Source organism: Hyperoodon ampullatus (genome assembly GCF_949752795.1).
Source record: "Hyperoodon ampullatus genome assembly, chromosome: 6".
Classification (NCBI taxonomy): Eukaryota; Metazoa; Chordata; class Mammalia; order Artiodactyla; family Ziphiidae; genus Hyperoodon; species Hyperoodon ampullatus.
Window position 1 is genome coordinate 12,787,512 of NC_136919.1, and position 14,970 is coordinate 12,802,481.

At 43.1% G+C, this 14,970-nt stretch overlaps 1 protein-coding gene across 1 annotated transcript; it reads left to right on the forward strand.

The window, feature by feature from the left end:
- Positions 1-11: 11 nt before the first annotated feature.
- NDUFA8 (NADH:ubiquinone oxidoreductase subunit A8) lies at positions 12-13,530 on the forward strand. The gene is made up of 4 exons (XM_079706249.1): positions 12-160; positions 6,072-6,235; positions 9,286-9,451; positions 13,209-13,530. The coding sequence occupies exons 1-4, from the start codon at positions 110-112 to the stop codon at positions 13,344-13,346; spliced, it is 519 nt and encodes a 172-aa protein (XP_079562375.1). The 5' UTR covers positions 12-109; the 3' UTR covers positions 13,347-13,530.
- Positions 13,531-14,970: the final 1,440 nt, after the last annotated feature.

Here is a 14,970-nt window from a genome sequence, read left to right on the forward strand (position 1 = left end):
GCTGCGCATGCGCAGACGCTACGTGGCCCGCGGCAGTCGGAAGGGGAGTTCAAGGAGACGTGGGCGACGCGGCAGCGGGCACCTCCTCGGGGTCGGGGCTACCGCCGTCATGCCCGGGATAGTGGAGCTGCCCACTCTGGAGGACCTGAAAGTGCAGGAGGTGAGGCTCGTCCGGAGGATAGGCAAGCGGGGCACAGGCCTACAGCTTCCCGGGCCTGGGCCCAGCCCTGCTTGCACTCCGCGGACCCTGGGCCCCGGATCCCCCATCCCCACCCCATGCCCCCAACACTTACACAGGTTGACCCTCACACGCCTCCTCGTCAGCTCGGGGAGACCCGTCCCTCAGTAGCTCGAGAACTCTCCTTCCCTTCCACGCAGCAACCTGCGTCTCCTTTACGTGAATAATAGTAGTTTTTATTAAGCACCAACCAGGGTCACTTTACTTACTTCATGTCATAATACTCAAACCTCCTTGCGAAGTGAGTGTACAACCCCGGGTGCTCCAGTCGAGGGAGAGAGACAGTCACCTTAAAGTAGCATCGTCGGTGCAGAGTGCATTGGAGTGGAGCTAGGAAGCCGCAGAAAAATGAGATGATATTGGAGAGTGAATCTGCTAACAACCTGGGAAAGTGTTTGGTAATAGGACATTTAAAGCATTCATTTATTCAAGAGCTCTCATTTGAATAATTACCATATGCACATACACTGGAAAATGAGAGAGATAGTCCCTGTCCTCATAGATAGTTCCTGTCCTCATAGAGTTTATAATCTAATAGGGAGACAGAAACGTAAAGAGGCAATTACAGTACAGTGTAGTTAGTGCTACGAGAAGTGAAGACTGATCATACTAATTACAGCGAACATGATCAGGCCTTTCCTAGATGTCAGGCAGGATGCTAATTACAGACATTTAATTCATAGGGTCCTTCCAGCAACACTGTAAGGAAGGGTATAATTGATCTCACCATGTTATAGATAAGGAAGCAGGTCCTGAGAGAAGTGATTTGCCCAAGGTCACACGGTAGAGCTGGAATGTGAACCCAGGTCTGATTTAAAAACCCATACTTTTAAACTACCATATTACGGGCAAAAGCTCAAAAGAGCGAGAAGGCTTAGCAGAACCTTTTGTATTTTGTGTTTTGCTTTTTGACATGACTCTTTTGTTGGTGGAAAGCAACAGTTGCTGAGCCGGGAGAGGTACCTTGGGCTGAGGCAGGGCTGGAAGCGACTTTCACAAGGCCAGACTGAGCAGTTTGGACTTCATCCTGTAAGTGAGGTGGTGGGGAGAGGTGGAAGATTTTAAGGCAAAAAAAGTGCCAGGACAGGACTGGATAATGAGGCTACACTGGAGGAGAGGGAGGGGAAGATGAAAAATTCCATGCCAAAAATTATGTCCCAGGCCCTGTGTTAAGTGTTTTACCTGCATTATTTCACTTCATCTTATATGCCTGTGAGAATGCCAACTATTATTGTATTATTTTAATTATTATAATAAAGTGACATGTACTGAAAGTTGGGGGTGGGGACGTGTGGGTACTGCCAACAGTCAGTTTGTTTCTTGCCCGACTGTGAAGCTGGGTTAAGACTTTGAGTTGCTGTATTTTTCATTGGCACTTTAATTTGGTTCAACAGTCATCTGAGGTTCTGCTTCTTGCACGTGTTCTACTTCTGGAATAAATTTGCCTTTAGAGTTCACACAGTTGAATTGAGGAACAGATAATTACATAAATAGCTAAAACACAAAACAAAGTATGATTAAATGCTACAGAAGAGGGGCAGACATGGTTTAAGAAAAGAGGGTAGGATTTGAAGTTGTATCTAAATTCTAGGCCTAACTGTTCGGTTACCTCGATGAGTCACTTTTCCCATTTGCAGACACAGTTATTTTATTTGTAAGATGAAGTGATTCCAGCTGTATAATTCTCTGAGGCTATGAAGGGAACAGAGAAAGCACTTCCTGGGTATAATGTAAGACTTGGCTAAATGTTATTTGAAGAATGGCATTTACAGGCATAGATGGAGAGAAGAACTTTCTAAACAAAGCAGGATCTGAGCAAAGGTAAGCAGGTGAGGCCAAAAATGGGTTCCGGGAACAGTGAGTTCAGTGCCCTAGAGGACAGCCAGTACCTTTTTAATGTCTGGTGGGTGAGAAGGCCGGAAGGATAGTTGGGATCTGAAGGGTATGAATACTTAAGTAGAAACTTAGGCCTTATTCTGCTGTTAAGCCTGAATCCTTCAAGGGTTTTGTTGCTAATTTCTTTTAATAACAGAGTAAAATAAGAATTGTCTTTTAGGACAGCAGCTCTGTGAAGAATGGTTGGAAGAGAGGACTAAGAAAAGTAGGAAACCAATAACTGAGGAAGATATTATTGACCCCAGCATGATTGGTGACTGTGCTTACAGAGAGGAAAGAACGCATTTATCTAGAATTGATCCGATTTAGCAATGACTTAGATATCAGAGGCAGCAAAGGTTGAGGAATCGGTGTCAGATTTGCAGCTTGACAGAACTGGGGAAACCAGAAGGAGTGGGTTTGAGAAGCAAGTTAAACCCATTTTGGACCTCATTGACCTTCGAGTTATGACACATGCCTATGGAAAAATAGTCAGAAGCTTTGGGCAGGAAACTCCTTGTACACATTAACGATTTTGAGTAAAAATAATGGCCAGTATTTATGATGTGCTTCTATGTGCTTCTATGTGTTGTTCTTATTTATTTATTTATTTATTTATTTGCGGTACACGGGCCTCGCTGTTGTGGCCTCTCCCGTTGCGGAGCACAGGCTCCAGACGCGCAGGCTCAGCGGCCGTGGCTCACGGGCCCAGCCGTTCTGTGGCATGTGGGATCCTCCCAGACCGGGGCATGAACCCATGTCCCCTGCATCGGCAGGCGGACTCTCAACCACTGTGCCACCAGGGAAGCCCTGTTCTTCATGTTTTTAATGTGTGTTAACCCTGACAACAGTTCTATCAACTAAGTACTATCATCCTCCATTTTACATAAATTAAGCCAAATATAAAACCTAGTATAAATTAAGTACTACAAAAAAAAAAGGTGCAGTTCTGGTTTAAGGAAGAGAGAACAGGACTAGAAGACTGCTTGTAGATTGTGGGGCTTTTTCTGCCTCTGTTTCTGCACCTGCAGACCATCTAAACCTGCTGTGCAGTGAGGCTGTTATGAGGACAGATGAGGGAGGGCATTGAAATTCCGTGTTCTTTGAGACAAAGGGAGCTGAATGAATCTGAGAGGGTATTCATAGTAAGCAGCTGTGAAAGGATGTGGCTTCTGCTGGAACTTGTCAGTATTAGTGAAGAAGCAGGTGAGGGGTGGTGGTGACATCTGAAGTTCTTTGCCTCCTCAGTGATGCAATGGGGAGAGGCCTGATTGGAGGTCACGCTTTCTGCTGCTAGTTCTGCACTTGCCACTGACTTGCTGCGCCATCTTGAGCACATTGCTCCTTTTCCTTATAAGTTCAGTGAGTGGTTCCCAGCCTTGATTTCCCTGTGACAGGGCATGCTTTATGTGCTCAACAACATGGGCATAACCTAGATTGGGATAAGACCTCTACATGTGTGGGGAAGTAAAGCAAAGAAAGCCATAGGTTTTTGGGGGCGTGATATCTGTGAAGGCATCGGAGTAATTAAATCAGCCACTTAAAGATGTTTTAAGACATTTGACAAGGAAATAAATGTAGCTAACTTAATTTTTTTTAATATATTAAGCTTTAAAAAAAGTTTGCATCTTGATTTTTCAGTCTCCCAGCTCTTTACAGGTAATATAGCAAGCAAACGTGTACCACTCAATTAACCTAAGTAAACTATTATCAAAAACTGGAATACAAAATTTTACAGATTTTTAAATGAATATATTAGAATTGTCATGGCAAATTTCACTTACATCCTAAATTTACCTTTGCTTTGATAATTAGAACAGTTGTAATATTAGTAGTCATAGTCATAACTTTATTCTTCTCTTCCTGTAGTGTGTAGATGAATTATCTCTTCATCTTTCCTTGCCTTTTATCTTATTAAAAATATTAATAATTTAACCTAGGCTGTGTGAAATTCCTAAAAAATGAAATTATAAAATTTTTATTATTATAAAAATAATAATTATAAAATTATTCTAATGTAAAAGTTCTTAATAAGTATTTTCAGATCAAATCCATAAGGCATAAGGCACTAGGACAAACTAGATTTTATTCTAGGTACAATGGGTGAGTTTTAGAAAATCTGTTAGTGCTCTACATTACATTTATAGATTAATGAAAAAGAAACCTGAAAATTTCAGTCTTTCCTGGTGGAGGAAACAACAGTGCAACAAAGCCATTTATGGTTAGAAAGAAACTTCCCTAATGAGGAACATCCAAACAAGTATATCCCAGACACCAACAGCCAGTATCTTACCAAACTACTTTAAAGTTTAGAACAAGGCAAGGATGCCTACTGCCATTGCTGTTTGTCTGTATCATTCTGGAAGTTTTGGTCAGAGCATTAAGATAGGGAAAGAGAAGAAGGAAAAAAAGATATAAGTATCAGAGAGGAAGGGAGGCAGTTTTTATTTGTAAATGGAAGCTTTTCTCTTAATCCTCTTGAGTTTCTTATTAGAACTGACAAGAGTTCAGTAGACTATGGCTACAGAGAAGATACAGTGTGAAAACAAGCAGTAACCAACTGGAAAAATCTAAGGGAAAAATGTCCCATTTAGATAGTATCCAAAATGTGAGAATACTGAGGAATAAACAAGAAATATGCAAGTTTCCTGTATGAAGGAAACCGTAATTTTAACCAAAGAAAGTGAGAATGAGCTAAATAAATGGAGAGACATACTGTGTTCTGGATGAGAAGGCATGATTCATGTATTCTTAACTCTCTTGTAACTGTTACATCCCCTGCTGCTGGCACAGAGTGAGTGCTTGACAGCTACTTGTGCTGGGGCGCTGTTTTGGGTGCTTGGTGGACCATGGTAAACACCACCTTAATTAGTTTAACTTAGGGAGAATGGACATCTTTACAGTAGTCGACCTCTGTTAAAAACAAAATCCCTACCCTCTTGGAGCTTACATTCCAGCGGTCACAGATAGAGCGACCACTGGTGCTAGCTTATCTAAGATGATTAGGGAAAGACTCTGAGATAAAATGTGAGCAGAGACCCAATAGTGTAACAGTGCCCTTTCCTTTCTAATTTGTTATATAACTAGACTTCGTACAGTTCCATTGGGAGTTATTGGAGGAAGGGTGTTCATCTGTAAGAATAGCCAGAGCAGTTTTGAAAAGGATGAATAGTGAGGAGGATGGTGTTCCCAGACAACGAACAGTAATTAAAACACTGTGGTATTGGCACAGGAAGAGGTGGTACAGAAAAGAGGCTAGCAGGACCCCTGCTGCAGCAGCTGCTAGACAGGCTCTGGACTGTACCGTGAGCTGGCTGTAGCTACACTGTGCTTCTCAAGAAAATGTGCTGGGGTGAAAGTGAGTGAGACTGACACAGTCGTAGGGATGGCTGCCTTGGATATACTCTATAATTTTAAAAAATTCACAGATTTAGTACTTTATTATTAATAATAACTTGCTGAACTAGATGCTCTTACTGATCCCTTCCAGTCTCTAATCTTCTGTGATTCTGTCATCTTCTGGGAATCTTATATATCCTCCCACTGTTACTTTTATTCCTGGAGAGGCGACTCATCAGTGCTCCTCAGGGTTGGCGCCTCCCCATACATCCCAGAAGCCTCCATCTTCTTTCAGAGCTCCACTTTCTGTCTCACAAAGATCTAAGGATTCCATTCGGGCCGCCATTTCCTTATGTCTAAAATGGGGATGGGGATGGTGATATCAGCCTGATGAGATTATTACAAAGGTGTGGAAAATCATACATGGGAAAGAGCTCTGTGATCTCTGAAGCACCATAGATCATAAGGGTTTATCACAGAGTCCCCTGTCTTTAGTGCTCTTGGCAAAGTCAGAACGGGGCTACCTTCCTGTTCCCTCTGTCGTGACCGGCATGAGGTGAGGTTGAGGAAGTGGTGTCCTGGTACAAATCTGGTCCTTCTCCTCTGTTCCTCTCCCCAGGTGAAAGTCAGTTCTTCTGTGCTGAAAGCTGCGGCCCATCACTACGGAGCTCAGTGCGATAAGCCCAACAAGGAGTTCATGCTCTGCCGGTGGGAAGAGAAGGACCCGAGGCGGTGCTTAGAGGAAAGCAAGCTTGTCAACCAGTGTGCCCTGGACTTCTTTAGGTAAGATCTTTTCACGTCAGTGCCCGCTGGTTGCAACATCAAGGTATATGTATCTCCGTGAACATCCAGCTAATTAAATGGAAGGATAATTTTACTAATTTTAGTAGGAATGGAAGGCTTTGCAATCACATAGACCAAAGTAGAGCACACAATAAATGAGAGTTCTTTGTTTTTATTATTTGGCACTTTTTTTTTTTTTTTTTTTTTTTAAGTATAGTTGATTTACAGTGTTGTGTTGGGACTTCCCTGACAGTCCAGGGGTTAAGACTCCATGCTTCCAATGCAGGGGGCATGGGTTCCATCCCTGGTCGGGAAGCTAAGATCCCACGTGCCATGTGGCCTAAATAGATAAATAAATAAAATAAAATTACAGTGTGTTAATTTCTGCTGTACAGCAAAGTGATTCAGTTATACATATATATATTCTTTTTCATATTCTTTTCCATTATGGTTTATCACAGGATATTAAATATAGTTCCCTGCGCTATACAGTAGGACCTTGTTGTTTATCCATTCTATATATAATAGTTTGCATCTGCTAATCCCAAACTCCTAATCTTTCCCTCCCCCATCCCACTTGGCAACTACAAGTCAGTTCTCTATATCTGTGAGTCTGTTTCTATTTTGTAGATAAGCTCATTTGTGTCATATTTTAGATTCCACATATAAGTGGTATCATATGGTATTTGTCTTTCTCTTTCTGACTTACTCAGTATGATAATCTCTAGGTCCATCCACGTATCTGCAAATGGCATTAGTTTATTCTTTTTTATGGCTGAGTACTATTCCGTGTGTGTGTGTGTGTGTGTGTGTGTGTGTGTAGACCACATCTTCTTTATTCATTCCTCTGTCAATGGACATTTAGGTCACTTCCATATCTTGGCTATTATAAATAGTGGCAAGTTCTTTAATCTCCATGAACCCCAGCTTCCAAATTGTAGAGTAATACCTATCATAAGATTGTTGTGAGAAATTTGAAAAGGCACATAAAAACAGCTTAGCACAGGGCTTGCTTATAGGCATTTACTAGATTGTTATCATTATCATTACTACAGAACACACAGTTATGATGGAAAGGAAAGGTGTTCAGAGTCAAGTGTTTAGGTAGGCCACTATACTTGATATAAGTTAAAAAAATCCAAATTATAATGGTGGAAAAATGTTTTAACCATATTAGTCAGAACTCTATTAAAAAGGGCAGAAACTCAACTCAAAGGGAATTGGCTCATGTCACTGTAAAGTCCAGAAATAGGACTGGCATCAGGCAGGACTGGATTCAAGGGCTTAAATAATTTCACACCTACTTGGTATCTTTTTGCTTCACCTCTTATCCCCCACCCCCAGTTTCTTAGTCCTGCTTTCTCTGTCAAATTCATTTTCAAAGAGACCCCTTCTCCTTGCTTTAGCAGCAATGGCCACCAGCCAGTCCAAGTGCTCCTTGCTTAGCAGACCCAGACAAAGAGTACCACCCAGTAGCATGAGCAGTGGTCCCTGGACTGAGTCTCATTGGCCTGGCTGGTCAACTTCATGTGCATATCTTTGAATCAGTTGTGTTTCAGGAGATAAAATGCTGTGAGTGGTCAGGCCTAAAGTGGGGAGTAGACTTAGATTCATCTAAATCACATTGCTGAGCGATAGGGAGGGGTTGTTCCCCAAAGGAAAATTTGAAGGATGTTCCAGAAGAATAGAGAATGACTGCCGGATAGGCAAAACCCACAGATGTCCCTTACAATGACGCTAGAGGAAAAAAAATTCCTTCACACAATAGCTGCTTTCCTTCTTTCTTGCTTCTACGGTCTTTGTCCACATGCAGAGATATTTTTGTGCTTAAAGTCATAGTGCGTGTACATTTGAAAATTCATTTTTTCACTTGAAACTATTGGAAACATTCTTTCAAGTTGCTCTGTCTTCATGATCATCATTTTTCGTGGCTGTGTAATATTCCATCAGTAGATAAACCAGCCATAATTTTGTTATTAAACATCATTATTGATTGTTTTGGATAAATCTGCGGTGATTACATTGTGTAGAGATCATTTTCATTTTTTAATTAATTCCTTGGCACAAATTTCCCAGCAGTGAGATTATTCTTTAAAAGGCTTTGAACATGATTCATGGCTCTTGAATTACAGTTGGAAGTTGGGTCAGTTTATGCTGTCCTCAGCCTGTATCCTGGTACCCCTCTCCAGCATTGCATATTATTTAAATATTTGATAGGTACAAAATGGTGTTTTACTCTTGCTTGAATTTGCATTGATTTGATTGCTAATAAGGTGGAATGCGTGTTCCTTTAAAATTTTTTTATTTTCTAAGAGAACTTTGGCAAAGTATTTTTCCTTTGACTCAGAGGGAGCACGTTTAAGTGGGAAATGTTTGGATTTCACAAGCTCCTGAGGTGCTGAACTAGCTTGCTGTAAGCACTAGTAGATAGTTGTCTATTAGTGTGGGTGCCAGGGTAACAGAGCCGAGAACATAGACCTAAGTACCAGAGTGATGGTTTGCAGCCTTTCTTCTGCTGCAGTATATTGGAGGAGTCCAAAACTCCAACTGGACACGGTTGCTCACCACCATCGCGATTCTTAAGTCGAGGCTAGGGGGCTGCAGTTTCGTGTACTGTAGAAACGCAGGTCGTTGAGGCTAGAGGTAACCCAGAAAAGCTCCCGAGGCTTTGACATTCCTTCTTCCTTCCTCTTAACACACCCCATCACCCCCAAAGCTATACTCAAAATACCTGCAAAGGGGGCTTCCCTGGTGGCGCAGTGGTTGAGAGTTCGACTGCCGATGCAAGGGACACGGGTTCGTGCCCCGGTCCAGGAAGATCCCATATGCTGCAGAGCAGCTGGGCCCGTGAGCCATGGCTGCTGAGCCTGTGCGTCCGGAACCTGTGCTCCGCAACGGGAGAGGCCACAACAGTGAGAGGCCCGCGTACCGCAAAGAAAAAAAAAAAAAAAGCAAGGCTGTGTGTATGAGGTCTGCACCAAATTTTTCCCCACTTTTTTGTTTTTCATCGTTTTGCAAAGAGCTGCCCCTAATCAAGCCCTCTTTTCCAGGCAGATAAAGAAGCACTGTTCGGAGCCTTTTACAGAATACTGGACCTGTATCGATTACTCTGGCTTGCAGTTATTTCGTCGGTGTCGCAAACAGCAGGCGAAGTTTGACGAGTGTGTGTTAGACAAACTGGGCTGGGTGCGACCCGACCTGGGGGAGCTGTCAAAGGTAACACAGTTTCCTGCTGCTCTCCTTCTCTCTCTCTCTCTCTCCCTCTCTCTCTCTCTCTCTCTCTCTCTCTCTCTCTCTCCCTCTCTCCCCTTCTCACTCTCACTCTCACTCGCTAAGGGTGGGGAAAGGCAGGGGGTGGTCCGGAATGGGTCTTCTGTGAGTACAGATGTGATGTGAGAAATCCAGAATGACCAGTCAGCTTCATTAGGGAGTGGTTATACACAGTCCAGAGGGAGTTTATTTAATAGAAGTGTTCCTTTAAATAGCTGGCCCAGCACGTGCAGATTTGTTTTTGGTTAATTAGCTGACTGAAGAACAGAGGGAGAAGGTGAGGATAAACAAAATGTTAGGGGCACCGTCAGTTGAAAACATTGAGGTTATTGTGGGCAAATAGGTTTGAGGTTATGCCAGATTTTTCAGGAACATACCTGAGATAAAAAAAAGTAATGCCTGTAGTTTAAAAAGCTTGTTTCTCTGTTCTTTCTCCCATATTTCCTGTCTCAGTTGTGACACCACCATCTGTTGAACCCTCAGAGGGAGAAACCTGAATGTCTTTTTTCTTCACTTTGCACTCTTTCTTCCTTTATCCAGTCCTCAATTCCTGTAGCATCTCCTGGAATATTGTTTTGAATCCTCTCACTGTCCCCACTTCCTGGACAGGAGTTCTTAACTGGGCTACATGAATTTCTGGGCGGGGAGGATGGATCACTATAGGCATGATCTGTGTGGAAAATAAGTCAAATATCACTTTCCTTAAAAAAAAAAAAAAAAAAACTTTTCAAGGGGACTCCTATGTGCTTGCAAAACAAAGCATCCCCTCCATATCCTGACATGCCACAGCCCTTTGTGATCTGACCCATCCCTGGCTTCTTAAGCATTGTCACCCTCCATTCCCTCTGGGAAGCATAGGTAGCAAGGCATGGAGGGAAGAACTCTGGTTTGAATGGAGACTGAGAGTAGATTTGAATCTTAGTTTCATGACTTAATTGCTATGGGTCCTTGAGCAAATTTCTTAACATTTCCTATCCTACCACATTTATAAGATGGGACCAGTATTAATCCCTGTTTTTCTGTGAGGATTAAGCTATGGAGCCTGTGTGAATCCCCAGCATAGTACCTGGCACATAGGTCCACAGTTAATGTTCCTTCCCTTCCCTTTGTGTGCAGCATCTGTGGATAGTTGGGTCTTAAGCTTGTTGCCATAAGTAGAGGAATGGTTAAGGAATTTTTTTTTTTTTGTATCTGGCATATCTTTACTTCGGATACCTTCTTTGCTGCACCAAACAAATTATTTTATTTATTTTTATTTTTAAAAAAATTTTTATTGAAATAGTTGATTTACAATGTTCTGTTAGTTTCAGGTGTATAGTAAAGTGATTCAGATATATATATATATATGTGTATATATATACATATATATATATTCTTTTTTTTTACATTCACTTCACTATAGGTTATTATAAGATACTGAGTATAGTTCCTTGTGCCATACAGTAGGTCCTTGTTGGTTATTTATTTTATATATATAGTGTGTATATTTTAGTTCCAAATGAACAAATTATTTTAAATAGTTGATAATTCTAAGTTGGAAAGTGGTGGAACTTTTACATAAAATAAAGAAAACTACCTTTTCTCATTTCTGTCTCACAAAAGGAGAATTTACAAATCATGTTGTACAAGAAAGCATTTTTATTCCTGAATCTTTGTAATAACATTTAAAAAAACCTATAAAAGGAAAAGGTACTGTTATCTGAACTCTGTTCAAAAGTGTATTTCTTTAAGAGGATTATCAGCTTTAGTTATACTTAAGTTCAGTATTCGGTCTCTTTCTAAGAAAGGTCATAATTGGCTGGACAAAGCCTGCATTTTAGCGTCATTCACTTGTGCATTCTGGTTCCACTGGCTTGTCCTTCCCTCCTGTTTGCCCCCAGTGAATTCATACTCACTCATCCAGTCTCAGCTCAGGTGTCAGGTCTGTCTTTGAGGTTTCTGGCTTTCCTAGGCAGGATTGCTCTCTCTCACCCATAATTCCATTGTCCTGATAATATTAATATTGAAAATAACTAATGGAGCACCTGTTCCATACATCAGGTGCTTCATGTATGTTACTCTAATAACCCTAGGAGCTACGACTAGCTCCGTTTTACAGATGGGAACTTGAAGGTTAAGTCAGCTGCCCAAGGTCATTTACCTAGTAATTAGTTTGGCCACATGCTTCTGCTCCTTTTCTATTTTGAGTGTGGTGCCGAAGAGGAAGTTGCTTTATTGTCCTTTCCCCAGTAATTTGTCCTTTAAAGGGGTCCTTTTATTTTTTCTAGATTTATTTCACAGACATCTTGAATTCCTTAAAGGAGCTTTAAATGCCAGCTGGAGGCATTTCGAATACTCTGTCAAGCAGTAAGGAACCATTAGTGATCTCTAATTATAGCAGAGAGATGAGAAAACTGTTTTAAAAGCAAATAAAAAACTATTCTGGACTTGTAGTCAGAAGACTGGGGTTCCAGCTCCAACTCTGACATTTGCTGTGTCTTGATCTTAGACAAGCCAGCCATCTCTGCTCCTCTTCCGTGAACTCGAGATAATTATGCCTCAGAGGGTGGTTATAATAAGAATGATGTGATTGTGTCCATGAAAGCCCTGTTCACAATAGATGGTGTTTGAATTTGTACGTCTGGGAAGATTGATCTGGTCACAGTATGTGGAGTGGCTTAGGAGGCCACCAGATAACAAGACTACTGATAACCATGGTTTTGTGTCTTTCTGCCTCTCTGGGCCTGTTTCCTCATCTTTAAAATGAGAACAATTTCTGCTGGGTTTCCGATGGAGACTTCTGTGGGTTCAAGTGGGTGTAAAACGCCGTCCTCCTCTCTCCCCGGGACCCCAGTTGGCTCTCTCTCTCGCCTGGCCCGTTGGCTCAGCCCCCCGCCCCCTTCTAGTTTCTGCTCCTTCTGGCCTGCAGACGTGAGTAACTTACTTCCCAGCTCCAGTGGCACCTGTTGCCCTTGGGTTAAAATTCAAGCATCTTTGCATGTCGTTCATCACCTGGCTCCCGTGTCTCAGTGTCGAGCGTTCTGTGAGGGCACGGGCTTTGGAGCAGGCAGATCTGACTTCAGGTCCATCCACCGTTAGCTGGGGGTCCCCAGTGACCCTGCAGGTTGACCTCCGAGGAGTGTGAGAATGAACTGGAGTAACGCGCTTGGCGTCATGTCTAACAACAGGATGTGCTCGGTCGGGGGCTGCCTCTCCCTGCGCTCTGCGCGCAGCCTGTGCTTCGGCCGCCCCCAGGCCGTGCCGGTCTGTCTCCGTGTGTACTGTTGGTTTACTGGAAGGTCTTGTCCTCTCTAATCTTCCTGGTTGGTCCTGCTCATCCTTCAAGATGAAAGTAAACGTTGCCCCCTCGGAAACAGGCCGAGGACGAGTGGCCGTGCGGAGGAGGCCTTGCTTTCCTAGCGCTCATTCGTCTCTCGGTCACCGCGACCCGCTTAGGAAGGCCTGGGTGCTTTTCCTGGCGACTCCTTCACTGAGGACAGTGTGAATCTTGCTCTCTTCCGTATCCCTACCTTCTTCCATGTGGCATGACACAAAGTAGGCCTTCTTCAGTGTTTATCTAGGGCTAAGTGTGATTTGCTAGGGCTTTATGGATGAGGAGTGGCAGAGGCAGCCAGAGCAGAGAGGAGACCCCAGGAGGTGTGTTCATGGTCACAGCTACTCCACCTGTCCCTCAGCTCTGCTTCTCCTCTTTTACCCGCTGCAGGTCACCAAAGTGAAAACAGATCGGCCTTTACCAGAGAATCCCTATGACTCAAGAGCGAGGCCAGAGCCCAGCCCTGAGATGGAAGGAGATCTGAAGCCCGCCAGACATGGCAGCCGCCTCTTTTTCTGGACCATGTGAAGATGGGTCCGTGGCCCACACACCCAGTCAGGCACCCAGGCAGCGGGTGATGAAAACTCTCCTGTAGTTTCATCAACCGATAGAGGGCTCTTTCCAGGATCACAAACATTAACAAAAACAGTAATTTATGTGACTTGGCAGTTATTCTATACCATTTCCTGCCCATTAAAAATTTTAAAGGAAACAGTTGTATTTTATTATGTTTTATATAACCTTTTGGCCTTTAAAGATGACTTCCCCTTGCTTTTTCTGCTTGTGGTCCTGCCTGTTCCTTTCTCTTTGCTTCAAGTAGGCATTTGCCAGTGTGGAATCACGGACAAATGACTGTGTAAAGGAAAGCCTTTGTTACCTGAGACAGCGCCTCGGGGCCAGTGTGGGTTCACACATTTTGAAGTCTCCACTTTCTTTCTTCCCATCCAACATCTCAGACAAATAGAGTTCCTTGAAGGTCATACAAGGGAAGCATCCAGGATAGGAGAAGTGCAGAAACACTTGAGCCTTGTGACTCAGGCCATGGGCGGGGCTCCTGGCTTGGTCTTCTGCAGTCTCGCTCAAAGTTTCTTAAAGAACCAAACTTCCACCACTTCCCCTTGATATCCCATCCTCAAGCATTATAACCCAGATGTTTTTCCTGATAGACAAGGGAGTTGGAGGCTGAGCTCCCAGCTCCAAAGCCAGGAAGTCGGGAGGTCTGAGTGTCAGTTCCAGCCTTGGGTGTGTTTCTTAACCTCTTGTGAGAGGTTGAATTTGAGGACAAACTAAAGGGAACATGCTTATCTACCTCCTGGGCAGGTTAAAGCCACAAGTATTTATAAAGCTCTTTGGTTCAAAGCACTGTTATGTCTTTCTTTTCCCTTTCATTCAGTTCCTTTTTCACTACTAGGCTATTTCCTCTCCATCTGACTGGGGGTCACTTTACACCTTCTGGTCGTGGCCTTACATTGCATATGACCCTGCGTTAAGTCTCAGCTCCCTGGGCCTTGCTTTCCCATTTGCAGAGCCCTGGAAAGCAAAGTTGTATGGAGTCTTTATAAAGGCCTTTCCAACTCCTAGATACTCGAAGTGGGGAGATTGCTGTGAGGCATTAGTCTGTTGCCCAAAGTGTTAGGACAACACAAAGCATTGGAAGATGTGCCTTGCTCCCCACCCAGTTCTGACCCCTTATTTGGGAGCATTTTGGATAAACCTTACTCGTCTGCCAAAGCTTGCCAGCCACCGTTGCCTTATTCTCCAATTTCAGAAGAAAAAGAATAGATTCTTAAAGTTTTAAAACAGCTAAGGCAACACCCGTTAACCCGTTGCCGGCCAAGTCATTGGAAGTCATTCCTGGTGGGGAAAGTACAAGCATGCCTGCAGATTTGTTTTTATGATAACCTCAGACTATGTGTTGCTTCCTAGGTTCTTTCTGCAAAGGAAGCTGGGACTTGCATCAGTAATAACAAATATTCATTGAGCACTGTGCCTTGTGCCCAGTGCTTTACATGTGTCAACTCCTTCAATGCTCAGAGCCCTTTGAAAGAGTTTCTAATATGTCATGTCATTTCACAGGTGGAGGAGCGAACGCCTAGGGAGAGGTTAAGAAGCCCCCTTCCTCCTTCCTAAATGAAATAGTAGATGGGGGATA

What these genes read in the sequence shown, in the direction of transcription:
- NDUFA8 (XM_079706249.1), top strand. Translation starts at nt 110, where the DNA reads ATGCCCGGGATAGTGGAGCTGCCCACTCTGGAGGACCTGAAAGTGCAG. An exon ending in AGGACCTGAAAGTGCAGGAG is followed by an intron (nt 161 to 6,071) that starts GTGAGGCTCGTC and finishes TCCTCTCCCCAG; the next exon opens with GTGAAAGTCAGTTCTTCTGT. An exon ending in ACCTGGGGGAGCTGTCAAAG is followed by an intron (nt 9,452 to 13,208) that starts GTAACACAGTTT and finishes TACCCGCTGCAG; the next exon opens with GTCACCAAAGTGAAAACAGA.